At 36.1% G+C, this 25661-nt stretch overlaps 4 protein-coding genes across 5 annotated transcripts; 2 read left to right on the top strand and 2 right to left on the bottom strand.

The window, feature by feature from the left end:
• Positions 1–464: 464 nt before the first annotated feature.
• Positions 465–3554, top strand: LOC124843965 (putative inactive receptor kinase At1g48480). The gene is made up of 2 exons (XM_047320807.2): positions 465–1995; positions 2551–3554. The coding sequence occupies exons 1-2, from the start codon at positions 657–659 to the stop codon at positions 3168–3170; spliced, it is 1959 nt and encodes a 652-aa protein (XP_047176763.1). The 5' UTR covers positions 465–656; the 3' UTR covers positions 3171–3554.
• Positions 3555–7314: 3760 nt separating this feature from the next.
• On the bottom strand, positions 7315–9994 carry LOC148205309 (factor of DNA methylation 4-like). Of its 2 annotated transcripts, none has more exons than XM_088110343.1 (6): positions 9949–9994; positions 9334–9553; positions 8781–9070; positions 8408–8548; positions 8046–8264; positions 7315–7962 (listed from the first exon to the last, which is right to left on the bottom strand). In XM_088110343.1, exons 2-6 carry the CDS (start codon positions 9551–9553, stop codon positions 7669–7671), a joined length of 1164 nt encoding a protein of 387 aa, XP_087966469.1. In that variant the 5' UTR covers positions 9949–9994; the 3' UTR covers positions 7315–7668. The 2 variants fall into 2 exon arrangements, with proteins under 2 accessions (XP_087966469.1, XP_087966472.1); XM_088110346.1 differs by lacking the exon at positions 9949–9994 and adding an exon at positions 9682–9927.
• A 3138-nt stretch (positions 9995–13132) lies between these two features.
• Positions 13133–18483, top strand: LOC124843975 (TPR repeat-containing thioredoxin TDX). Its single transcript, XM_047320820.2, has 10 exons — positions 13133–13320; positions 13412–13445; positions 13526–13651; positions 13747–13834; positions 13947–14027; positions 14169–14233; positions 14326–14466; positions 14549–14680; positions 17115–17145; positions 17652–18483. Exons 1-10 carry the CDS (start codon positions 13211–13213, stop codon positions 17984–17986), a joined length of 1143 nt encoding a protein of 380 aa, XP_047176776.2. The 5' UTR covers positions 13133–13210; the 3' UTR covers positions 17987–18483.
• Positions 18484–18613: 130 nt separating this feature from the next.
• LOC148205310 (ABC transporter G family member STR-like) lies at positions 18614–23822 on the bottom strand. Its single transcript, XM_088102955.1, has 5 exons — positions 23315–23822; positions 21447–21887; positions 21136–21315; positions 20794–21062; positions 18614–20405 (listed from the first exon to the last, which is right to left on the bottom strand). Exons 1-5 carry the CDS (start codon positions 23327–23329, stop codon positions 18770–18772), a joined length of 2541 nt encoding a protein of 846 aa, XP_087959081.1. The 5' UTR covers positions 23330–23822; the 3' UTR covers positions 18614–18769.
• Positions 23823–25661: the final 1839 nt, after the last annotated feature.

A 25661-nucleotide genomic window follows, 5' to 3' on the forward strand; every position in this document is an offset into this window, starting at 1 on the left:
TATGACATCATTCCTTTTAATAAATCCACCGCTTAACCAAACCGAGTATCACAGATTTACTCAATTCCTTTTCAAATATTTTATTTCCTTAGTTAGACCATCACCATTATACTAAATATATTTTAATTAACACCACTACACAAATTTAAATACCATTACTTTAAACTCGTATTTTTCTTCATAACACCACTGAGATAAATCTTTTATTTAGAGAACAGTATCATTAAAATACTTAACGAATTTGTAATATTTTTAAGTTTTTGACTTAATTGATTTAGTTAGTGGTGACAAAACTAATAATTAGTCGTATAAATAAAATTAATAGTGTATTTATTGAAGAGTGAGTAAATACGTAGATATACGAAAAAGATACGGGGAGGAAGGGAGGTAGGGTTATGTTATGTGCTAAGGAGCATCGAAATCCAACTCAGAGGAGTCTTATATTAATTCCAAGACTTTTAATTTAAAAAAGAGATATTATTTGGAAAGTGCAGAGTCCAACTTCTTCTGCATCTTCTGTGCTTATGCTTCTGGGTCTGTTTGGCTGGTCACTCTCTCACTGCTCCCTCTCCCATCTCATACGTTCCTAATTATATCCAAAATCCAAACAGACCATAGCCGCCTCCTCCTGCTGCTGAGGTTGCCTCCACTCACCAATGCTGCCTCACAAGCACACTCTCGTGGTTGTGGCGGCCACGCTGGCGCTCATGCTCGCAGCAGCAGATGCAGATCTGGCAGCCGAGCGAGCCGCATTGCTCGCTCTCCGCTCTGCGGTCGGCGGCAGAACCCTCTTCTGGAACGCCACCAGGGACAGCCCCTGCACCTGGGCCGGTGTCCAATGCGAGCGCGACCACGTCGTCGAGCTCCACCTTCCCGGCGTCGCTCTCTCCGGCCAAATCCCTGTCGGAATATTCGGCAATCTGACACAGTTGCGCACCCTCAGTCTCCGCTTCAACGCGCTGCGGGGTTCCCTGCCTTCAGATCTGGCGAAGTGCGTGAACCTTCGGAACCTGTACATTCAGCGGAACCTGCTGAGCGGTGCTATCCCGTCGTTCTTGTTCGAGTTACCCGACTTGGTTCGCTTGAACATGGGCTTCAACAACTTCTCAGGCCCATTTCCGACCGACTTCAACAGCCTGACCCGGTTGAAGACTCTGTTTGTGGAAAACAACCAGCTCTCTGGCCCAATCCCCAACTTGAGCAAACTGAGCCTGGATCAGTTCAACGTCTCCAACAACCTCCTCAACGGCTCTGTCCCCCTCAACCTTCGGACATTCCCTCAGGATTCCTTTCTTGGCAACTCCCTCTGTGGCCGCCCACTCTCTCTCTGCCCCGGAGATATCGCCGATCCTATCTCCGTCGACAACAACTCCAAGCCAAACAGCCACACCTCCCACAAGTTATCTGCCGGCGCCATTGCGGGGATTGTTGTCGGATCGGTCGTGTTTCTTCTGCTGCTCGTCTTCCTCTTCATTTTCCTGTGCCGGAGCAAAACTGCCAAGAAGACCAGCGCGGTCGACATTGCTACTGTCAAACATCCTGAGGCCGATGCTCCGGTTCTTGCGGAGAAGGGGATTCCGGATGTCGAGAACGGTGGTCATGCCAACGGAAATTCTGCGGCGGCTGTCGCTGCGGTTTCGGCGGGGAACAAGGCGGAAGTGAACGGTGGTGGGGCAGCGAAGAAGTTGGTGTTTTTCGGGAATGCGGCTAGGGCGTTCGATTTGGAGGATTTGCTCAGGGCTTCGGCGGAGGTTTTGGGGAAAGGGACTTTCGGGACGGCGTATAAGGCGGTGCTTGAGGCAGGGCCGGTGGTGGCGGTGAAGAGGTTGAAGGATGTCACGATTTCTGAGAAGGAGTTTAAGGAGAAGATTGAAGCGGTGGGAGCAATGGATCATGAGAGTTTGGTTCCTCTCAGAGCTTTCTATTTCAGTAGGGATGAGAAGCTCCTTGTGTATGATTACATGCCCATGGGAAGCTTGTCTGCACTTTTACATGGTTAGTCAGCTTTTCCATTCCTTCTCTCTTTTCAGTATCCCTTCACTCAATTTCGCCCTTTTCCAGTTCTTGGTCAATCATTACTGACTGTAATTGAGTTTCTTTTTTGGGCAATGCATCATGGCATGGGCTACGTTAGTGATTTTTCATTTCTCTGCATCTGCGGTGACATGCTTTAGGAATTAGAATCTTAAATGCATTTTACATTCCCTCTTTTATGTATATTGATGGGGTTATTGAAGATGTGATTTCGCACTATATCTTTTAGGTCCCAATGGATCACGTGAATGGTCGTTTATCTGAATTGCCTCTCCTTCTCCTGCTATTACTAGACTAGGCTTTAAGCAGATACTGATTTGTGTTCTAAGTACTTTTTTATTTTCTTTTTCAAGTTGTAAATTTTCACTGTTTATTTCAACAACGGCTTCCAAATCCCATAGGCTCATTGGAACTGTATGAAATACGACCTGAGGCCAAGGCTCATTCATTACTCATTAGTGTACCTACTGTGGTACGGTACCATGGGTGGTGTTTCTGATCTTTATTTGATTACAGGAAACAAAGGGGCGGGTAGGACGCCACTGAATTGGGAAGTGAGATCAGGCATTGCGCTTGGAGCTGCCCGTGGCATTGAGTACCTGCATTCACGAGGGCCTAATGTTTCTCATGGAAATATAAAGTCATCCAACATCCTGTTAACCAAGTCATATGATGCCAGAGTGTCTGACTTTGGCCTTGCACACCTCGTTGGCCCCTCCTCTACCCCCAACCGGGTCGCCGGCTACCGTGCACCTGAGGTGACTGATCCTCGCAGGGTGTCTCAGAAGGCAGACGTGTACAGTTTTGGTGTGTTACTCTTGGAACTTCTGACTGGGAAGGCGCCTACCCATGCTCTCCTGAATGAGGAAGGAGTAGACCTTCCCAGATGGGTTCAATCTGTGGTTAGAGAAGAGTGGACTTCTGAGGTCTTTGATCTTGAGCTCCTTAGGTATCAGAATGTGGAAGAGGAGATGGTTCAGTTGTTGCAACTTGCAGTTGATTGTGCAGCACAATACCCAGACAAGCGCCCTTCAATGTCTGAAGTGGTAAGGAGCATAGAAGAGTTGCGAAGGTCTAGTCTTAAAGAGGACCAGGATCAAATCCAACATGATCCCGTCAATGATATAGAATTGTAGAAGATGTATCTTCTGCCCAAGTTTCCTCTCGACTTTGCTTTGTCAGAGTCGGAGCCCATATTTTACCTGCTAAATCCTGTGCGTATGTTGGTTGTATTCTGTAGCTTGGGCCCCAAATTTCTTTGGCACCAAACTTTCGAATTTCTTCCTTCTTTTTTTTTTCCTCCAATCCCCATTGTGCCGTCTCCTCCTTTTTCTTCTCAATTAATACATTGGGGGGAGTGGATATCTGTTCCATTAGTTATTGCTGTTGGATTCTGGTTGATTGTAATTATTACTTTTGCTTTAAACATGGCTTTTACTTTTGTTGAATCCTTGTGTCCGTTGAAAACTTGTAATAGAGATGTTATAGCAGCTGTCCTTGGATGGTTGGTTGCGATGTCCCGTCTGGCGTGTATCACCGCTTTTATTATTGCCAAAAAAGTTGGTTGTGAACGTGATCGCCACCTTGGTAAGGATGGCCGATTTATGCCACCAAACCAACTTTGATTAATTCATCCTTCATTTGCCAGTTGGTTTAAGATTTATTGATATGCTCACATCACATAGAAAAGAAAACACTATTATAGAATATCCCTACAGAAAGGATAAAATTAAAATTGTTAGGTGATGTATATATATGTATATATAAATTGTCAAAACTAAAGCGATGTTTGCGAAATCCAACAAGATGTGATTGTTTGCTGTGTTTAGTGTTTATGCCATAGGTGTGTTTAACCAGTCAAAACAATATTTTGACATGTTTCCAACAAAAGCATGAGTGGTTTTAATGCTTCTTATCTTTTCTTAATCTAGATTTTGAAATTTAAGCATCAATTTATGGTCGGCAGTGATTGTGGGCTGAACTTGAAATAATAGAATTGTGGTTTATAGTTGTAAAATGTACTGTTATGGGCGATGGGCATATTTTGTTGGGTGTGGGGGCACCTGGTGTTTTCAGGGGCTACACCACACCTTAGAAGAGGTTAGAAACAAAATAAGCAGAAAGTGATGTGAGAGACAAAAGTTATTATTACTAAGCCTTTGTCTCTTGGTTATTGCTCTCTGTCCTATTCTGCGTCTTGGTTCAAGCTTCACGACCGTTATACTATGTCTTCTGCTGTAAAACTTTAACTGCATGTCAAAGCTTGTGTTTTTATCCCTAATAGTTTTTACATCTTGCTTTTTCATTTTAGTTCCACATGAAATTTTTAGTTTATGTTATTACAGAGGGCGGAGTAACCGACCGGGAGTGCACAGACGTGTCCGATCGGATCTCTCAAATATAATATGTTCGATCGGGTTTTTTAGTCTAATATGATGCGGGTCTCTAAAACTGTTTGGAGACAGCGGTTGAATGCTCATGAATGTGTAATTAATGAGGTAACGGTCGTTGTCGAGTATTTAAGATTAACATTGAAAGCCATTAAGAGGTAAATTAATGGGTAATATTCTCTGAAACCATATAAATACCAATCGAAGGAGAAGGTAAACTCTCTGTTTTGTGATAATTACATAGACTTGCCAATTCTGACTTGAGCGTCGGAGTGTTTCTTGCAGGTCACCCCACTTATTCTGATACCGAGCGCACCGGAAACTAGAGGAGACGGACCGATCGGTGAAGGAGGAGTGTTTCCGGACAGAGGTAGCAGGAGTTTTTCCCGATTCCATTCAGCAAAAACAGTTTCTATTTCGTCCCTTTCTTTAATTAGCCAGTGATTAGTTGGCTGAGTTAATGGCAATGATAGTTGAGTTCAACTTTTATGTGCATTTTTTTTATTGTGTTCTTTAAAGGAAAAAAAAAAAGCAATCAGTTAATGGGCTAGAAATAGTGTTATTATCCTCTGATTGAAAGTAGATGAAAAATCCTAGAAAAAGTATATTACGTATATCTCCATTCTCTTTTTGGGTTTTTCATTAAACAAAGAAGTTCGAAATATAAATTTGTCATCGTGCTTAATCCGTGACATCAACACTTAATGGATTACTCATTACTGCCATTGTGTCAAAAAAATTAGAGACAAAAACAAATAAATTTGTTTACAAGAGACAAAATGAAAAAACAATTGATGATCAAATACAAAATGATAAAATGCATTTGAAACCAATAAGAAAAATACAAGCGACAATGCTATTAAGTGGTTGGTGTGTTATTTATTTGTCCAATGTCGAAAACTTTAAATCAAAATAAAATTATTGCTTTTTATTAATAACAAACAAAGAAAAATATTTACATCTTTTAAACATCATAAATATTTTACATGAATATCTTGTCATTGTTTTTTCTTTAATTCGGGATTTGACGGTGAAATGATAACATTTAAGTGCGATGTATTTTCTATCATTAATAAAATAAACATTTATCTTTTTTTACGATGACAATGACATAATAAAATGTAACAATTTTGGTAACATTTTATTTTATTGTCGGATACTATTATTGTAAGGGCCACAAACGAAAACACTTACAATTAAAATACATTATTATTGGAAGTACATGCTGTGATTCATGTTCTATGCAATCTCTTTACAGCTATGATGGATATGGAGCATATTTTCATGATATAGTGGTAGGAAGACTTCTTCTACCTTAGTATGAATTTTTATTATTCTTTTCAATTTTTGTCGATGTTATTATTTGTAAAGTTATTTAAAAAAGTTTCTAGTGAAATGGACAAACTTTTTCGTGATGGTATCGATTGAAATTATTTTTAATTAGTATTGATCAAAATTACTTGTACTGACACGGATTGAAATCATTTTTATGGTGTTATTAGTTGAAATTATTGTACCAACTTTTTTATGATATTGACGAAAAAACATAATTAATATTGCCTCAAAGTTATTTCGTTGAACATTACAAAAAATGTTAACAAATTAACAAATTAGTGACAAACAATAACATTTATCTTGATGCATAACCCTGAAAATATCCATATACAACAGGTATTGTCTGCCAAATACTTCAAACTATTCACAATCATCTTTCACCCAATCCGTAATGACATGTACTTAATGAAAATTTCATTACAGGAAAATGAGAGAACGTGAGAAAGCCAACATTATAAGGGTTGTACAGCCCTAGGACAGTACAAATAGTTGTCACTAGAATATGCAAGTGATGCAGCCTTCCTCATACCATGATATCTAACATCTGTGTTTCTGTCATGCCTTGAACACGTGCAGAAGTTGTCAAGTGTCCCAACTTCGTGTCTTTCTCAGTTCTAGAAAACCATGGTTACATTCATCACTGATGCTACCATTACTTTTGACATGCCATTCGAATCTTGACCATTCACGAACTACAGGTTTAGCAACATCGTTGGATTTACTTTGGTTTTTAAGCAACTAATTAGTTGGAAAATTAACTACCATTACAATGGATATATATTTAGTTAGTGTAAAGATGATTTGATGGAAATAGTGGAAATCCCACGAGTACAAAAAATGATGTTTCTGACAAAAACAGGAATAGGTAACAGGTGAAGCAATTGATTGTGCTAGAAAATTGTGGAGCTTGGTCCATCTCAAGGATCTTGTTCATAAGTCCGTGGTTTTTCAATGGAAAATTGGGATTTTTTAACTCTGTTTTTTATAATTCATCAATCAAATCAATTCATTAATAAAGCTATCTTTTATAATCTTTTTTTATATTGCCCGTGAAAAATCCAGAGCAATTACTAACTTCACCCTTTCCAATTTTGCTATCACATTTTGCATACCAGTATTGTCATATTTTTCCCCTGTTTCAAAAGCAGTATCCAAGGACATAAATTATGAATTTACAGCACAAACCTGTTGACATGACAGTATAAATACTTCTGTTTGCAAACTGCCAAGTTTTTTCTTGCTGCATTTGAACAAATTAATTCAGTCATAATTGCAAGTTATGTGCTTTTGTTCATACAAGATGATATACCAAACAGAAAATAGTTACATTTTTAAGGAACAAAAGGGGTTCTACAACTAGCTTTTAGAGCGTTGTAAGATAGGTAATTGTCCAGTGGTAAAACACAGCTAAATAGTAGGCAAAGGATAGTTTGTGCATTTGCTTCATGTATTTGAATTCCTCACATTTATGAAAGGCAAATCTTCCCAAACATACTCTAAAAATTATTACTGATAAAATCTAAATCTCACGGCAAGTAAAAATAACACTAAGATAACACAAACGTGAACAATTTATAGCCAAATACACAGGAGTGTCTGGAAGTGAAAATAGACCAGATTTACATAGGTAAATAGGCCAGGACAGTTTCTGACCTAACATAAAGTTACTAGTAGCCAAATACACAGGAGTGTCTGGAGACGAGAATAGACCATATTTACATAGTTAAATAGGCCAGATTCTGACCTAACAAAAAGTTACTAATAACCAAAGACACAAGAGTGTCTGGATGGGAGAATAGACCAGATTTACATAGTTAAATAAGCCAGGCTCTGACCTAACAAAAAGTTACTAAGTTCGCTAAACCAACCTATTTGTCTATTTAAATATGAATATAAACACAGATGGTTATCAAACTTCAGAGCCTTTTGTTATAGATGGAGTTCCATCATCATGATTCTCACTATCTTCATCATCCACCGTTTTCCTTCTTTTTGATTTTGTTTGATTTATCATGAATTCAATTCCTTCTTTCAATGTAGCTCTCCTTGCTTTTTCTTTGTTCCACATTTCTCTTACAATGAACCTCCCACTCGAATTGTATTCATTCATTTCCTTCAGAGCTGCCACCACTGCTTTATATGCTCTAAAACCCAGTTCTTCTTTCAATCTTATGAGATCTCCATCTTCCTCGTTTAAAACTTGCTGAAACAACCAAGTAATACTCATCATATTCATTATCTATGTTAAGGGAATGTGTCGAATGTAAATGTGAAAAGAAGTTACACCGTTGGTTTACTATCAATTGTTATTATTTTGAATGGATACCAATGAGGGTCCTCCACATTCTTCTGCCATAATGAACACATTTTCAAAGCTGTCTGTTCTGCTTCTTCTTTGCTCATTTTTTTCCTTGCTCTGAAAGTTCTAATGAAAGGCTCAGTGTCTATCTCACCCACTCTTCTGACACAAATATTGTCATAAAGACACGATATCTCCGTAATTTCCTGCGATTGAACCACAGATAATGAAATGGACTTGGAACAAAATTGTGTGACCAGGTCCATAATCGTTCATGGAAGCATCTCTCTATAATAAAAAAAAAAAACACAATTAAGAACATAGAGACACGTTAATATCAAAATCTCACCTCCATCAATTTCTTCCGAGCCTTCCCAAGCTCATCATTAATTTCACGCTCTTTGGTGATTAGAGCTTGGTTGAAATCTTTTGAGTTTTCTAGTTCTTCTTCAAGCACAACCACTTTTGCTTTGAGTTTTTCATAGTCATCCTGTTGATACCATTTCTAATATATTATTGAGACCAACTTGTCAAATTAGAACAACATTTCTAATATATTATTCTGAGGCCAACTTGTCAAATTAGAACAAATTACACTATAATTTAAACTCATCCTTAGGATGTATCAAAACAACTTCATGGTTCTACCTCATACTGATAAAAAGAAAAAACAAGCTTCCATTAAATTTAACATAAATCCAAAGGCTCTGACTGCCACTAACCTTTCGAATTTCTTCAGTAAAATTCTTCGGCTGTATATCATTTAGGACTTCACTTCTTTCCGTTTCCCTCATGATCCGCCCATTCTCCTCGGTAAATCTCCTTATGATCCGACCATTCTCTTCAATAAGTTTCATCGTCATCCGCATATTCTCCTCAGAAAGTTTCTCCTTCAGCTGATCAGTTAATGCCTTACTCTCTGTCAATTCCTTTGTCATCGTTTCATTCTCTTTCTTCAAACGTTCCAGCTCATCACTCATGTTAGAGTTCATCACTTTCAATTGTTTTAATTCTGAAATTTTTTCAAGTTATGTTTTAGCGTATAAGGTCCAAAACACAAGAAGCAATCAAAGCCATATTTCAATGATACACTGTACAAGAGACTAAGACAAAAAAGAAGTTCAAGTATTAAAAGAACAAGCATGACTGGTGAAGAGTAATACATCTTAATTTTCCAGGTAAAGAAAAAATATTTAAATATCCAAGGAGTTTTCGATACAGATAAATTTAATACTAACTACAACCACTACTCAAAAACAAGAAAAATATACATACCTTTCACACATTCCTTATCCATCAAAGTTTCTCTCTTTATCGTATTCAGAACCACTTTTAAACTCTCCTGTAAATGTTTCTTTCGATCAGCTTTCAGAATATTTGTATTTTCTAAATCAGTAATTTGTTGTTTCTGTGATTGTAGTAGTTCCTCCATATTCGCAAAATCTATGTTTTTCTTCGTCATAGACTCATCACACTTATTGTTCGCCATCTGCATCTGCAAAATGATACAAAATTAAAAGCTCCTAAACGAAAAACTACGTAGCTTTTTTTCTTTCTATCTTTTTTCTGACAAAATTAAATGACAAACATGACTGATAAATTAGCATTCATTCTCGTCTATACCTTGAGAGTGTACTAGCATTCATATTCATCAAAGTATGAAGTATGTACCCGTGAGTATATACACATTCCATTGAAGTTGTGCGAAATATGTTTGTTATTAAACCATAAAAAGAAAAAACGAGTAACAAAAAGGCAAGAAGATATAGAGATAAACATGAACAGAAGCATTGAAAGAGAAGACAGAAAAAAATCAGAGAAAGAGATCAGAGAATGATACAAGTAGAATAGAAAGAGATCAGAGAAAAAGTAAAGGTATAAGAAGAATACATGAGAGATCAGAGAAAGTAAAGTAAAGGTTCAAGGAGAAGAATGCACTGTATTTCATAAGGCTAGTGAGAAACAAATACCTTATTTATTGGCAAAGAAAATGATACTGATGATACCGGAGTGCCTCGTCAAATTCTTCACTCACATTCTTTAAATTTAATAAATATATTTTCTTTTGTATATATTATTTCTAACAATTAAAAAGTTAATTACATATTAAAAATAGTATTTAATATTTATCTCAAAGCTGAACCTTTTGTCTTCTTGTTTTCCTAAAACTTTGCGCTCTGTGTCTGATTATATTTCCAAAGTAAATCCTTATCCTGAAAAACTCTTGGTAGCATCTAACTTTTTCTTTCTTTTTCTCCGCCACCTTTCAAATCAATCATGTAAAAAAGACAGATAATCAAGCAGCTTCAGTGTTTATAAGGGCTCATCATGACCAAAGATATACTTTCCTCTACTGTGTTTCTAGAATGTGCTCATTTCCATTTATTACCATGAATTCACTCTTTCTCTCACAATCACTGGATGAGAACATAACAGTATTCTAGGTGATAAAGAATAAGTAAAATGCAGGAAGTTAAGAGTATAGAGTTGGATATAATGGAAGAAATTGAATTGTTTTATGAGGAAATGAAAGAAACTCAAAAAGTAGCCATGGAAATACAATGGAAAGATTTCAAGAAAAAATGATGAGAAAACATGGAACTCATCTAACACCAACCGTACAACCACAAAGCAAGAAAATTAAGGAAACAATGTAAAGCCAAAATGATCAACTCACCTTCTTAATGTCACTTTCAACATTAAAGAATATTTGAGTCTATGACAATCATTAGGAATATCTTATCGGCATGTAATTGAATATCTGCAATGGATGTGAAAAAATGAAGAGTAACTCTACAATGCATGTAAAAATCTCTTCAACCTTGTAGGGACCGAATCTAAGTTTTTCCAACACATCAACACTTTGATTTTGTTGCACGTCATGTTATCCAAACAACAATAACACCATAATTTACTTGTTTTGAAACAAATAAAGCATAAGTGTTTAATTCATTATGCTATCTAAACACACACATTCTCTCATTTAATTACTTTATGTAGAGGTATCAATTTGGTCCTATGGCTTAACTCACATGCTTTGGTCCAAAAAAAACTCATAGGAAAAAGAAATCCTCCAATTGAAAAAGTCCGGCCTTAACTCACATTCTTTTGGGCAAACAAAAACAAAAAATCATAGGAAGAAAATCATCCTTTGAAAAAGCCCACGTGATTAAAATGTTCACCAAAGTTTCATGGATAAAAGTTGAAACTTTTCTTTATGAAAAAATATTATTTTTTAAAATATATTATTAAACTTTCGATTTAAGTTTAGTTATCTCAACTTTTAGTTTAAATAGACTTGTCACAATTTTCAATCAAACTAATCAGATTATCTTAAGTTAGGGGATGACCAATCTCAATCTGAGTCAGGATTGGCTCAATTAAATTTATTCAGAGTTGACTCGATAGGATTCAACTAAATTTTGGATAGTATTAACTAAGTTGAATTCCAACAAATTTAAGTCAGAACTGACATAATTAAATTTGGCCCATTTCAGTTATGACTAACTCAACTGAATTCGTCCAAGATCACTAAGCTGAATTTCGATTGTTGTACTTTGTTAAATTTAGTTGAATTTTGGTCAGAGAGAACTCAGCAAAAATTGACCAAAATTTGGTCGTGATTGACTTGATCGAATTTGACTAAATTTTAGTTAGAATTGACTCAACAAAATTCTACCAAATTTCAGTAGTAGTGAACTTGAACGAATTTGATCAAATTTAGGCCATGACCAAATTTGATCGAATTTAAGCCGAGTTTGACTTGGTTAAATTCCGGTTGAGAGTTACTTGGACAAATTTGACCAAATTTCAGTTTGATTTTACTTATCTAAATTTAGTTGAACTTTGGTAGGGGTCGACTTGGGCGAATTTGACCAAATTATGATAGAGACTGACTTGTCGAATTCGACAAAATTTCAGTTGTAGCTGACTTGGTAGAATTTCAATCGAGACCGACTCCAAAAATTCAACAAAAAACTTGGTCGAATTCAACCTAATTTCGACCATATTTTTCTAATGATCGAATTCAATCAAGTTTCAATCATGGTTCGCCTTTGAAAATATTTTACTTGGGTCGACTCATGTCAACCTTAAGCATAAACTGATCTATCTAGACTTTATCTCAAATTGATTCGTTTTAACCTTCTAACCATATCTATTTGTCTTAACTTCCACGTTATCTACCTATTTAATTTTTTAACCCAAAATAACAATTTAATTTTTAACTGAGATATTATTTTTAAAGTTAATTAAAATATTTTAGTGGAAGACATGGTTTTTTCTTCTTCTCAGGAATCCCTCAAAGTGAGATTTATTCAAAAGTAGCTTATGACATCTAATTTTATATGAAAAAAATCTAATTAATATTACATGTGAATATGCATACAACTTACACACACTTTATTTTAATGTAAATTAATTAAAAAAAACATTTAAAAGTATAATACATGGTTAACATTTCTATAAAATTACGTTTCTATCATTAGGAATGAGTAAACTAACTTAACAAACAATTGAGATTCATATTTTATAGGCTTAATATCCTATTTTGTCCCCAGTTTCACTCGAAAATGTCAAATTAGTCCATCCTTTAAAAAATGGGTCAATTACGTCCTCACTTAATAAAATTTGCATCAATGAAATCCCTTCCGTTAAATCCGTACAAACGGCGTTACTTAATAAGAGAGAAAAATAATTAACGCCGTTTGTACGGATTTAACGGAAGTTCATTGATGCAAATTTTATTAAGTGGGGACGTAATTGACGCATTTTTTAAAGGATGGACTAATTTGACATTTTCGAGCGAAACTGGGGACAAAATAGGTATTCAGCCTATTTTATATGATTATACGATGGATCATGATATATTAATAATTTTTTTTAATAATTTTTTGAGAATAAATTAAGTATTACTGTTTTGTTTTATTGATTCGTGTATTTAAAATAGATGAATCACAGAGTTATCATATAAGCGAGCGTAAAAAAAATTGTTAAAAAAATATTTTATGACATAATACCAATAAGACAAATTTGGAAGGATTCGTTGATTATAAATTATAAATAGAGCAAAGTTGTAGGCGTGTTGGAGTTGAAAGAGTGGATCGGACGGAACCCTATATCGGAGTGTCTGTTCGGCGGAGAGAGAGAGAGCATGGAGGAAGAGAAACTGAGAGAGCTGAAGCAGTTCATAGAGTCATGCAGGTCCAATCCCTCACTCCTCCACATTCCATCCCTTTCCTTCTTCAAGGCTTATCTCCTCAGGTTTCGCTTTCTTCCCATTTTTCATCTCTTTCTCCCAATTCTCGCTCACTCGCTTACTCGCTCACTCGCTCACACTCTCCCTCTGCTGCAGCCTCGGTGCTCGTATCCCTCCCCAACCCAAAACGGTGAGCCTCCCCTCTCCTTTTCATATTTTCTGAATCAATTTTGGAATCTCCGTTTTTTATTACTCACTCAACTTATGCAGGAACCAGGTGATTCTTATGAGGAGAAGCCAGACCCTCCTTTATCTGCTCAAGACGACCTTGTAGAATCTGATATAGAGTTGGATAATGCCGATGTTGTTGAACCTGATAATGACCCTCCTCAAAAGGTATTATATATTGTGTATGGTTTGTGCGTATGGACTCACTGCAATGCCTTCCACGTTTCAGCAACTCTGTAATTTAAGCTATATTGCTATTGCAGATGGGAGATCCTTCTGTTGAAGTGACGGAAGAAAATATGAATGCTGCTCAACTAGCAAAGTCAAAAGCAGTCGATGCTATCTCAGAAGGCAATTCAATTCATGATTACTTATAGTTTACTCTCTCTCTCAAATCTCTCAACTTAAGCTTTTTGGACATTATTTTTGTTTAAAAATTGAGTTTTTTTTAATGAGTTTTTAGGTAATTTGGACGAAGCACTGGACCAACTGACAGAAGCCATTTTGTTGAATCCCCAATCAGCTATACTTTATGCTACAAGAGGTACGGATTCTCTCTGTGTATTCCTACCAGAATCAAATGCCTTTCGATAAATTTCTTTCGGTATTGTTTTCTTCCCACTTTACAGTTTATTGTTCGTTTTACCCTCTGTATCATTTGGAAATCTCGATTTCTTGTTTTCAGCTAGTGTCTTTGTGAAACTGAAGAAGCCAAACGCTGCTATACGGGATGCTGACACTGCCTTGAAGGTTTATTTTATTCCTTATCTCATAGAAATATGGTGTGAAAGCAATATCTGTGCCACGAGTTTCTGTACTCAAGGATCTATTATTTGTTCCAGATTAACCCCGACTCAGCCAAAGGATACAAAGTTAGAGGAATGTCGAGGGCTATGTTGGGACTATGGGAAGAAGCAGCAAGTGACCTTCATGTGGCTTCAAAGTTAGATTTTGATGAAGAGCTAAGTACGGTACTTAAAAAGGTAATTTACCTTCTTTCGACACATGAAACCTGCAGAAGGAATCCTTGTGCTCTTTGTAATTGTATTTTTTTTTACTGGACAGGTTGAACCTAATGCACGCAAAATTGAGGAGCATAGGAGAAAGTATGTTCGCTTAAGAAAACAAAAGCAGCAGAAAGGAGATCCTATCAAGACTGAAGCTTCTGTCAAGAAAGAACAAGAAACTGAAGCCCAAGTAAGTATAGATATATTTTCAGTGATAGAACGATCCATTTGGCAATTAGGGTTTGCGGTATGCTGTGAAGCCCTGATATTCCAAAAATGAAAAAAATATCAAGAGCGTACATGATAGGGTACATATTGGATGCTCCTTGATGCGTGTATATACAAGGAATATTGCTAATCTTTTAAAATTTCGAGATGCAACTCCAATACTTTGAATGGGTCTACATTTACCTAACATTCCAATTTTTCCTTTGTGTCATTAAAGCTACAGATAAGGTATGCAATAAAATAGAGTGAGGACTTCTCTTAATAACTAACCAATTAAGAATTGGTTATTGTCCTTTATTTATAGTTGGAAGCAAAGAATAGTTAATCTCAAGATCATTTTCAAGCCTTATTTTTCTACGATAAAAGAATCTAGAAAATAGATTGTTATATAATGATATATATGTTATAGTTGGAAGCAGAGAATAGTTAATCTCAAGATCATCTTCAAGCATTATTTTTCTAACATAAAAGAATCTAGAAAATAGATTGTTATATAATGATATATATGTGGTGTGTGTGTTTATATAATGATATTATCTACCAGCAACGTATGGACAAAATTTCATTGGTTGTACTTTTCCACTATAATTTAGATATCATTCTCTTTTTACAAACTTGGTAAAATCTTGGCACTGTTTTACTAGCTCTACGACCTTCCAACTTCCAATATGTATGGCTCTTTGGGTGAGAGTCTTTTATCATATTATCTCATTGGCGGACTAGCAGTTCAAACACTTTTTTGTACACAATTTCAACTCTTCAAATCTATCTATATAATTTGAAATAAGGTAAGATATTTTCTAACGAATAACTACTTACCATTTTTCGTAGTACTCTCTGTATGTAGTAATTTCACCAACCCATATTAATACATGGTGAGCTTCTTTCCAATTGAACTATTCTACTGTTGATATATTTCATTACAGTGGAAAGTACAGACTAATGCATTCTGAAGTTCACTAGTGCAAACTGTTCCATTTTTTGTCAACATGATACGTCAACAATATTTAAATGTTAGCATTGTTCAATGAAAGATAATACCTTATTATTGCATTCATCTTAGCTAGTTTGTTAGTGCATAGGAGAACAAACATGATAGAAGTTGTCTATATTAAAACTATACTTATTCACTAGAGTATCAAGTATTTTCAGAAGCAGTAAACTGAGACTGGCAGAATCGGTTGAGCTTCTTGTGCTCTTGGGGTGCTTCACTTGAGCTCAATCATCTGGGATTCTTGTTTTATGGGGATGATATTTCTATTAAGTCATAGTGTCATTCGTGCTAGATTAAAGATGGCCTATTCAGCTGCATTGAGTGAAGATTTTCTTCCAGTGGCATGCTGAAGTAGTTTCTTAGTTTTCCCCTTTGTTCTTGCAAGAGATCAAGACATATAGGTAGGCTAAAGTCAAGAAATCTACCGCCAAAGGTCTTTCCTCTCTTTATTAGTTGAGTTACTTCATATCCTTCTCTTTTCTTTTTTGGTTAAAAGGAGGGCCAAATGCAATGACCTTTTCTTCTGATTCTATTTGTGGTAATTCTATCTAAGGTGTTAGTATCATACAATATCATATATTGTGTATATTAGGATTTTCCCAGACAAAACATTAGGGAGTTACAAAAGGAAAAAAAGTAGAGGCCATAGTAGAATGTCTGTTACTGTTAGTTTTGGTTACCAGCAGAACACCAGGGTAGAATGTCTGATCCTGGCACCAAAGAGTAAGGTTTATTCATTTTTATATTCCATAGGTTGTTGAGACTGGAGATAGGGTCCCTAAGATATAATGATAAGTAAATTCCTGCCAAGCATGCTATAATCTAGGTTTCCCTATTGGCATGTACTAAGGTTCCATTATGATCATAAAGTAGACAATCAGACACGATAATACTAAAAAATAACTTGATTGTGATTTGTAACCCTAGTTATGAGACTGATGACTATAAGGATTAAGCAGTGAGGGGATTGATTGAGACTCAAGACTAAGTTACTACTTTTTTAGCTGTTTTTTCATAGACATGTATTTTAGGGACTTTCAAACTTATCTTAGCCATATGTTTTGCAATCTTAACTCCTATTACCGTTGCCAGGTAAAATCTTGATTTTGGGTATCTAGTATGTAACTATGTTTATTCTGTTCATTATCAAGTATTATTTTCAACGGATTTAGTTTCTGTAGGCTACTGTTTGTGATAACATTGTGATGTAACGAATTACAATCTGTCATTTCCTATGTATTCATACTTCTACTATAGTTGTCCTATTACATTCTCTTTCCTCCTTTATTGGAATGCAATATGTAGTGACGGGAAGTTTTTCTCTCACTATATGATCCTTAATACTGTGCTATGGGATGATCTAGTTATAGCTAAATTTTTTATGTTGACTTGATTTTTTCAGGTTCAAGAAGCCTTATCTGCTTTAAAAGACGGTAAGTCTTTGTATTTCTCATCTGGTGATGGTAAAAACTTTTTTTGTTGACTTCATTGTCTTGTAGTTAATGTGAAAAATAAAAACAGTACACAATATTTCTTTGTCTGATATGTTCCGGCCTATACTTTTCATGTGGCTGTGGTAAACGCTTTAGTATGAATATTTTCGTCATAATTGCTCACCTGCATTATAGTTTTACAAGTTTGATGGAAACACATGGATATTGGCTTGAATTTATGGCCCAAACCATTCTTGGTTGTGTAATTGAAAACTACTTTGCAAATTGGGCCTAACTTCATGGTGTAGGATGCAGAGCGGTAAGATTTACGTTACCTAATTAATCTGTAAACTAAAAACTCATGCGATGTTGTGGCATTTGTAACATGTTTGATTCTGGTATTTCATTTTTATTCCTAAAGGAACATTTGTTGCAATTTTCTTGACTTTCCTTCAATTTGTATTTAATTTAATTTAATGACCTATTACTTTTGTTGCATTCTAAAGGGCAAGTCATTGGTATTCATTCTGCTGCTGAATTGGAAAAGAAGTTAAGTGCTGCATCAAGGACATCACGATTGGCGATCCTGTATTTTACTGCAACGTGGTGTGGCCCTTGTCGCTTCATTTCCCCCATTTATACAAGCTTGGCTGAAAAGCACCCAAAAGTTGTTTTTTTGAAAATTGACATAGATGAGGCCAGAGATGTTGCTGCAAGCTGGAATATTAGAAGTGTTCCCACATTTTTCTTTGTTAAGAATGGCAAAGAGGTTGACAGTGTAGTGGGGGCAGACAAAAGTACAATTGAAAGAAAGATTGCACAACATGCTGGCTCTCTTTAAATGAATACCTTATAAACACCCTGATTTCAGTTTACATGTCCATAGCGCAACTCAAAGGCTAGGAGTAATTTAGTTAATATGTGTTTTGTCTCGACGTTTCTCCATGTACAAAATGTTAGTGTTAATTTCGAACGAGTTTCAAATTTTAAAGCTGATTTTAGGTTTGTGATTACTGTATTGGGGAACGGAAGTAAACCATATTTATTAAAATTAGTTAATGAGTTTTGGAATCGGGAGCCTTTGGTACTGGGTCCAACTGGGGCACATGAAGATACAAGAAAGATTGAGTTCCTATCCAAATATGCCGAAGGTTACATTGAAAAGATTTGGGTGGGTCAGTTTTTCTCTCCCTATCTTTCTCTTATCGTTCAAAGTCAGGCCTCCGAAGCATTATTCCTTTTTTTTACTAGAGCATGCAAATTGTGGTGTGATTGATAGGAGGGTTTCTATTTTAACATTGATCATGGTATGAACGGAGTACAATGTTGGTCGGGCTATTGCTGGTGTTATTATACCCATCTTCCCCGTTATAATAGGTTTACTTATGATGGTTTTTTGTTTCCTCAGAGCAATTAATTGTAGTAGTTTCGTAAGCATAAAAATTGCCAGTCGCACCTTAGGAACAGATGCAGAAAATTCGCAAGCTTCTTTAACAGAATATAATGAGTTCTGACGAATATGATAGCAATGATACAAGAAATAACGTAACCGCTGTGACCTTCAGCTTTTAGCAGGTCGGAGCATATGAGCATGTTATCCTAATAAAAAGGGGCGGTAAATGGTTCATTTTCTCTCGTTCTTGGAGTAAAATCTCAAAACCAAATAGAAGAACAACCTGTAAAGAACTCCCCAACCTAGCAGGATTAAAATGTCATACCATATGTTTTGCATTTTGATATCCATTGAGGACAAGATGTCTACACCTAATAAGCAGTTATCTGGCAGACTGGAGTTATGATGTTTGCTGGGCTTCAAGTCTCCTAAAGGTCCGGGGGATAATTCTGCTTTGTTTCCTGTGTAGCAGTCGAGGTTCTTGAATTCATTTGTTAGCAATGCCTCAAAAGGATATTTGATTGCAGAAACATAGTGAAGCCACCTCCAATAAATGGGTATCTGAGTTTGCTTGAGGAAGAAACCGCAGGTCAAAAAGAAGAGTGCTGTTGTGGCTATGACTACTGCATACCCTGTGATGTAACTAGGCACGAGTGCACTGACAAGCATCACATATGCATTAGTAGTAATAAGCGAGGCATAAAGTGTCAGCCAGAAATACAAGAGACTGCTATTCAAGCGGAGCATTTCTCTGGTTATGGCAGCAAATGTAAGTCCTTGAACAGCGAAAAATGGGAGGTAAACAATGAGGGAAGAAATAACATATGAAGAAGCACGATAAGCGTTATGGGAAGTCTCCCTGATGAAGATGAACCTCTCCATGATGAAAGATGGGACTGCGTCATTGGAGGAAAAGAAAACAAGGCACACTGCAAAGATGTAGAAATTGAGGAGCCTATTGATGTCTTTGAAAGAATGATGACTCAGATTTCCAAAAATGCTGGACAGGATAAGTGCCATAACAGTTAACACAATCTCACGAGAGAGGAAGAGTTCCGGGGTGCGAATTACATTTAGTGCTGTTCGCCACGAGAGCACTGCAACCTCACGCCACCATGGGTTTGCGTACTTGGATCCTAAAACTGGCTCATCAACCACTTCCTCAATCTCAAATCCTTCAAGAGAAGGGGCATATGAAGTTTCCGAATAGTCCATAGACTGACTATCCACTGCAGGAGTTTTGGGGCGATTAGGATACCGATAAGCTGCAGAATGTTGGTAGGAAACTGCACTTCTTGGTCCTGACATGGGTGTTTTCCCAGGCGTCCATCCTGGTGTTCTTGCTGGAGTCCATGATGGTTGCCGCCGCGGCGTTCCTACGACACCATTGTAAAGCCAGATAGAGAAATCTTTGGCTGAGAAATCTTTGTAGAACTGAGAAGCCAAACGTGGGTGAACACCACTGGTCATATTCCTTGGTGTTGGGACACTATTCCTTTCTAGGGAGTTATCGAAATTCTCATCATCGTCATCCTCGTCGCGATAACTAAACTGTGCAGAATGAGGTTGTTGTGTTCCAGCAGTAAATCCTTGGCTACGTAGGCTAATTAAGTGCTTAGATGAAGGATTGTTCCTTGTGAAAGGTGTCCTTGGAGTTTTTGGAACAGGGGTCATGGCTGCGGGGTCAGGTTTCAGGCCATCACGTTGGAATTGGATTAGGGGGTCAAGCCCAACCGTTGCTTGATCATATTCACTTATAACATCTAGAAGATACTCAATACTGTTTTCTCCATCAGGAACAGGCCTTCCAAATCTGGACATGTGATCTTGTAGTGCATCTGGCTTGCCCATATATATCAATCTTCCCCTACAACATCATCAAACACAAGCAGATCTGGTCAGGAATTTGTTTTCATATGTTGTGAATATATTGTTCCAGTTCATCCATGTGAAGTACTAGAGTTTCTCCTTGTTTTTACATCGAGCTGAGGCCCATTCTACTTACAATCTTAACAGCAAGGTATAAGTCCCCTAAAGGTTTTCCTACAAGTTTCTCACAGTTGTAACTTCTTATCTCGTCATAAACTGATGTATTCAATATCTTATTAGGTCTTCCTATCATTGCCTATCAAATTCAGATGGTCTATATAATAATAAGCTTTATATATCTCCTCATTTAGGCTCCTTAGACAGTAATATAAACATCATATATAGGCTTTATCTACAAAAGAAAATATAGGCTGTGAAATTTTCACCTTGCAAGGACTGTGATCTGATCCAGGAGCATTTGAATTCTAAATGAAGGCTGGTGTATGGTCATAAGGACAATGCTTCCTCCTCGAGCTATGTCTTTAACCTTTTCTACAACACTGTAAGCACTTGTAGAGTCAAGGCCTGAGGTAGGTTCGTCAAGAAACAGAAGTGATGGCTTATGGATGATATCTATGCCAATAGATACCCTTCGTCGTTCCCCTCCTGACACTCCTCTCCTTCCTTCGTCACCAATATATGTATGTGTAGCACTCTGAACGGGGATGAAGTCATTAACCTGCCATTTTATGTCTGTAAATGAGTGAGAGACGATGGATTATATATACCTGTAAGCCCAGTTGGTCAAGTAGTTCATACACCCTCTTCTTCTTTTCTGCCCTGGAAATGGAAGGAGGAAGCCTAACTTCAGCTGCAAACATAAATGTTTCAAAAACTGTCAACATAGGGAAGAGCTGGTCATCTTGCATCACATATGATGACACCATTTTCATGTAGCTTGTAGTAATCTGCACCATAATATAGCATTATTAAGTTAAAGAGAATAGAAAGAGAGAATATCTCCCCTTTTTTGGTGAAAAGTAAAACATATATCTAATTTGGATCCATAAATAAACAATGTAGAGGAGCTCAGTTTTACTGGTTTTCCATCAATTCTAACTGATCCTTCTAGACTCCCTCTAGCAATTCTCCCTGCCAATGCATCAAGAAAGGTGGATTTTCCAGCACCACTAGGCCCCATGACTGCCATAATTTCACCTTTTATTGCTTGGCCAGAGATGTCATGGAGAAGATATGTTTCTTTGTTGATCCATACTCCATCCTTTTTCTGCTTTTTTATGATACTATACGAGAGGTTACTGAATTCAAGGCCATAGCCAGGAGTGGACTTCTGGGGTCCCTGTTGGTTCACATTTCTTCCTCTTCCTGGTTTGTCCGAATCCATTAGAGTCTCTAGGCTTTTATTTCTACGCGTCCTTTCTGGCCTCGCCATTGCAGTGAACTTCAGCAACCACTTCTGCCCTTCTTTGCTGCTGGTGTTTAAGGGAGGGCTTGCTGGTGTTAAAGCGCTAAAGTTGAGCTGTGGATTGTTTAAATAAAAAGGTTATAAGGTATGAAATACGGACAAGAGGTGACGGTGGAAATGAAAGCATTGGAATGAAATGCAATGGAAGATTGTGACTCGAGAATAATGAGGAAGACAACAGAAACAAATTGTCAGACGGCAAACTTTGGATTGGTGCATTCCATTTCTCTTTCTCTTTGGATTTACCAACACATTTTCTTTGATTGTACCGAATAGAATGATATTTTTGTGTCACTCTCCACATGAGTCGGCTTTAACATCCATTGATATTTGCTTCCCCTAAACTAATTGTTTAACATTTAGAGCTACCATGTTTGTATGCTAGGATAGCTGGTATTTATGTAAAAACATCACACTAGTATAGTATAATCTGTTATGCAGGTACTTGATGATATTCAACTCAAAACAAAACAAAACATGGCATCAAATTTCAAGGTTCCCTCAAAATTTAATTCAACATACTCTGAATAGAGTCAGCATGGTCGTTTGTAAGTATATGCACATATTCCAAAAAGGATTCTTGATAAATTATAAGTGCATATTTTAGATTACAGTTGAAAAAGCTTAAAAGTATGTTTATTCTAAAAGTAACAAATCATTCTCTCCCAACTCATGCATTGAAACACGCAATTTTGTGTTCAAATTCAGAAGAATGTATTCGTAAGTTTAAACCAATTGCCCAACAAGTACTGGTTTCCTTGGGGAGGATGTACACGTCTGTAAATAAGAGTGATGGTTGGTAAAAACTAATATAAAACAACGTCTTATTATTTGAAATATATATATAACTTTTATACAGTCAAACAATTTATAAAATCAATCTCACTTTTTTATCAATTTTCTCTCCTTTTACTTTTTTCTTTACTTTTTTAATTAGTGTGGATTAGTTATTTGTTTTATTTCCAGATCCGACTGAGTAGCAGTTAGTTTTACTGAGCTGTAAAAACAAAAACATTTATATTGAAGCCCCTATGGCATTAAAAATGATTTGCCAGAACTGTTGAATTCCTTATGGTGTAGAATTATTGTAAAAATTTTCAGCTAAAGAGTATGAATAAGTTAAAATAGAAATGTGAGATGGATGATGGGAAGGGAAATATCGATGATAAAGGTGAAGATATTAAGAGAATTGAAAGGCCGGCGGCAAATGGTGGCCGGCAATCTTAGAGAGATCAGTAGATTCAACATATCTTTGGAGGATTCTGTTTGTTCTTCTCAATCAACCAAAATCAAATGCTCTAATCATTACACTCAAACAAATTTTATTATATATAATAAGGGATCAGTGCAGTAGCAGTGGCACTACCACCACACTGCACACAATCTGAAGCATATATGCAAGTGTTGTTGAGATGAGTCTCAATGAAGCAATACCAAAAAGTTAGGCACCAACACGAGGTGTTGGAACGGTTCAAACTGACCTTAGCTTCAATCATTCACCTTTGATTCTCTGGTCTGATTGAGCCGCGCCAATATCGCGTGCCTTTTCTTCTAACTTTTCTCTTTCTACCTATTTTCGTTTATCGTTATGTCGGATTATAGAGTTTGTGGTCAAGTTTCAATGGCTCATTCCTTAAAAAAATTATCTCAATAACTGTATTCGTGAACTAAACAACTCTAGAAAATAATGATTCCCAGAATTTTCTTCGGTTGCCAGCCAACAATAAACACTCAGGTGTATTGAACGTCCTTTTTACTAGGACTGTTGGCTTTAAATTAACCTTTTTTTTTGTACTTTCTTTGGCTGCTAGACAAAGTTTTCACTTTTTTTTTTCTGGTATAAATAGCTGTTCATTTTTCTTTACAATCACCTTATCTGCTATCTTTTGGGTAATATAAATAAGGGTCTTTTACATTTATGGGGTAATTTTGAAAAAAAGTTACTAAAATAGATAATTTTTTTGAAATTTTGTAAAGTTGTGTTTTAGAACATAAAACTACTTGTGTTTTAAATAATGTTCGTAAAATTTATTTATTTTTTTCAAAAGGTGAAGTAGTGCTTTAAAACACTACTAGAATAAAAAAGATTAATTGAAAAAGTCTTTAATGTGCTTTACAGCGAAACTTCATTTAAAAAAAAAAAATGTGAGGCTGTATTTTAAAACATGATCTCAATATTGTTTTAAAGTAATAGAAAAAAGTGTGCTTTAAGGTGTGACTACTTCGTTAAAATTGTATTTTAAATGTGACAAATGAATACACAGCCTCACCATGAAACAGTGTTGCGCAACTCAAAAGAAGCAAAATGTATCAATATACTAACTTAGTTCTAAGCATGGTTTAAAACAAACAGCATAAAATTTATGTCTTTCGCTTTCTCTTTATATTTGGATATTCCATCACAAACTGGCGTTTGATTATTCAGAACGAAGAACACATTTTGTTTTCTGATAAAAAAAGCTTTATGAACAAATTTGTATATCAAAGTTGTTCTTAATGTATAAGTTATAATGCTTCTGTGATATATTTGTATTATTTTAAATATACTAAATAATTTTGTTAAATAAAGGAAAACATAATTTGAAATAAACTTATACATGCATACATTATACTCTTGGGCGACAAGAAGAGCTCTCAATCGAAACTCCACCAATTGATTTCAATTCTTGCATTATGTACTGCTAATTCTGTATTTCAGAATATATAATTGATCAGTAAGGGTTTCTTTGGGAGACCCTTAAACCAAAATTGGTTTCAGGGATTTTTTTGTTAGTAAAATGATGAAAAAAGGAGAGATGTAAAAAGAAAAAAAAAAAAGAAATATGAGAGCATCTGAATGCAAGAACCGTATGGAAGTACAGAACATGCAATGGTGAGGGTGAATGTGAGAGGAATGGATGGGGTGTGGTGGCGAGGTTACAGAGAGAGGAGAGATTTTTAAGAAATATTTAGAAAAGGAAACATGGATAAAAAAAAGAAGCTCTTATTCCATAATATGCAATAACAAATAACCATTTCTTAGCAATTGGATTTTACACCTCCATCTTTTCTTCCTACATTCTTCCCATTGTATTGTGATGACCTTTTTATCTCTCTTTTTCGTTTTTTTTTTAACTTTTCTTCCTCCCTTCAAATTATATGTTCCAAAACCACTCTAAAAAACACATTTCAAATTGCAACATTTCGGAATGCATTAGAGAAATAAAGTTTCTATTTAATTATTCTACATCACTTGATAATAAAATTTATTATTCATATTTCTAGAATAATTCAAAATATATTAGTCTTTTTGTGGAAAGATTTTAAGTATATCCTGCAAGCGGATGACGACCTCATGCAGAAGGAGCTCAGATCCACTTCAACCTACGGATTTTGTTATTCTAATGCTAGTGATATGAATGCCGATGCTGGGGAACCGAACTCTGTTCCACAACAAACCCATTTTATATGCAATCGATGAGTACAATAGGAAGCTTGTTAATCGGTCAGCTGATGAAATTTTGGAGCCCAAATTTCACTAGCAAAGTTCAAGTCAAAAGATGTGTAATCATGAGTAGGACCTAAGGTGTAAGTGGTTTATTAGCTATCAAATATGTAGCTGATCTTGCAGCAATTTCTTGAGTAGCAAATCAATGTTAATAGTTATTTTCATCTCTGTCCATACAAGAAACGAAAAGGAAGTGTTTTAATTATCAATAGGAAGCTTTAGTACTAATGCACTGGAAATGGAGTCGAAGGTTGTATAGCAAATCTAGTTTAGATTGGAAATTTTCTCGTCGCTTTTTTTCTATCTAGGATGAGGGGAGAGGGGGGTGGAGCAAGACAACA

The sequence above is a fragment of the Vigna umbellata genome, chromosome 1 (genome assembly GCF_029865625.1).
Source record: "Vigna umbellata cultivar VRB3 chromosome 1, Vumbellata_1.0, whole genome shotgun sequence".
Classification (NCBI taxonomy): Eukaryota; Viridiplantae; Streptophyta; class Magnoliopsida; order Fabales; family Fabaceae; genus Vigna; species Vigna umbellata.

Coding starts and splice junctions, on each gene's coding strand:
- LOC148205310 (XM_088102955.1), bottom strand. Junction 21,316..21,446: donor TTAGAATTGATGGAAAACCA/GTAAAACTGAGC, acceptor ATTATGGTGCAG/ATTACTACAAGCTACATGAA. Junction 21,063..21,135: donor TTGACCAACTGGGCTTACAG/GTATATATAATC, acceptor ATCCCCGTTCAG/AGTGCTACACATACATATAT.
- LOC148205309 (XM_088110343.1), bottom strand. CDS start 9,553: ATGCAGATGGCGAACAATAAGTGTGATGAGTCTATGACGAAGAAAAAC. Junction 8,265..8,407: donor CTCGGAAGAAATTGATGGAG/GTGAGATTTTGA, acceptor GTTCAATCGCAG/GAAATTACGGAGATATCGTG. Junction 7,963..8,045: donor CAATTGATAGTAAACCAACG/GTGTAACTTCTT, acceptor TGGTTGTTTCAG/CAAGTTTTAAACGAGGAAGA.
- LOC124843975 (XM_047320820.2), top strand. CDS start 13,211: ATGGAGGAAGAGAAACTGAGAGAGCTGAAGCAGTTCATAGAGTCATGC. Junction 13,446..13,525: donor TCCCTCCCCAACCCAAAACG/GTGAGCCTCCCC, acceptor CAACTTATGCAG/GAACCAGGTGATTCTTATGA. Junction 14,681..17,114: donor AACAAGAAACTGAAGCCCAA/GTAAGTATAGAT, acceptor TGATTTTTTCAG/GTTCAAGAAGCCTTATCTGC.
- LOC124843965 (XM_047320807.2), top strand. CDS start 657: ATGCTGCCTCACAAGCACACTCTCGTGGTTGTGGCGGCCACGCTGGCG. Junction 1,996..2,550: donor CTTGTCTGCACTTTTACATG/GTTAGTCAGCTT, acceptor ATTTGATTACAG/GAAACAAAGGGGCGGGTAGG.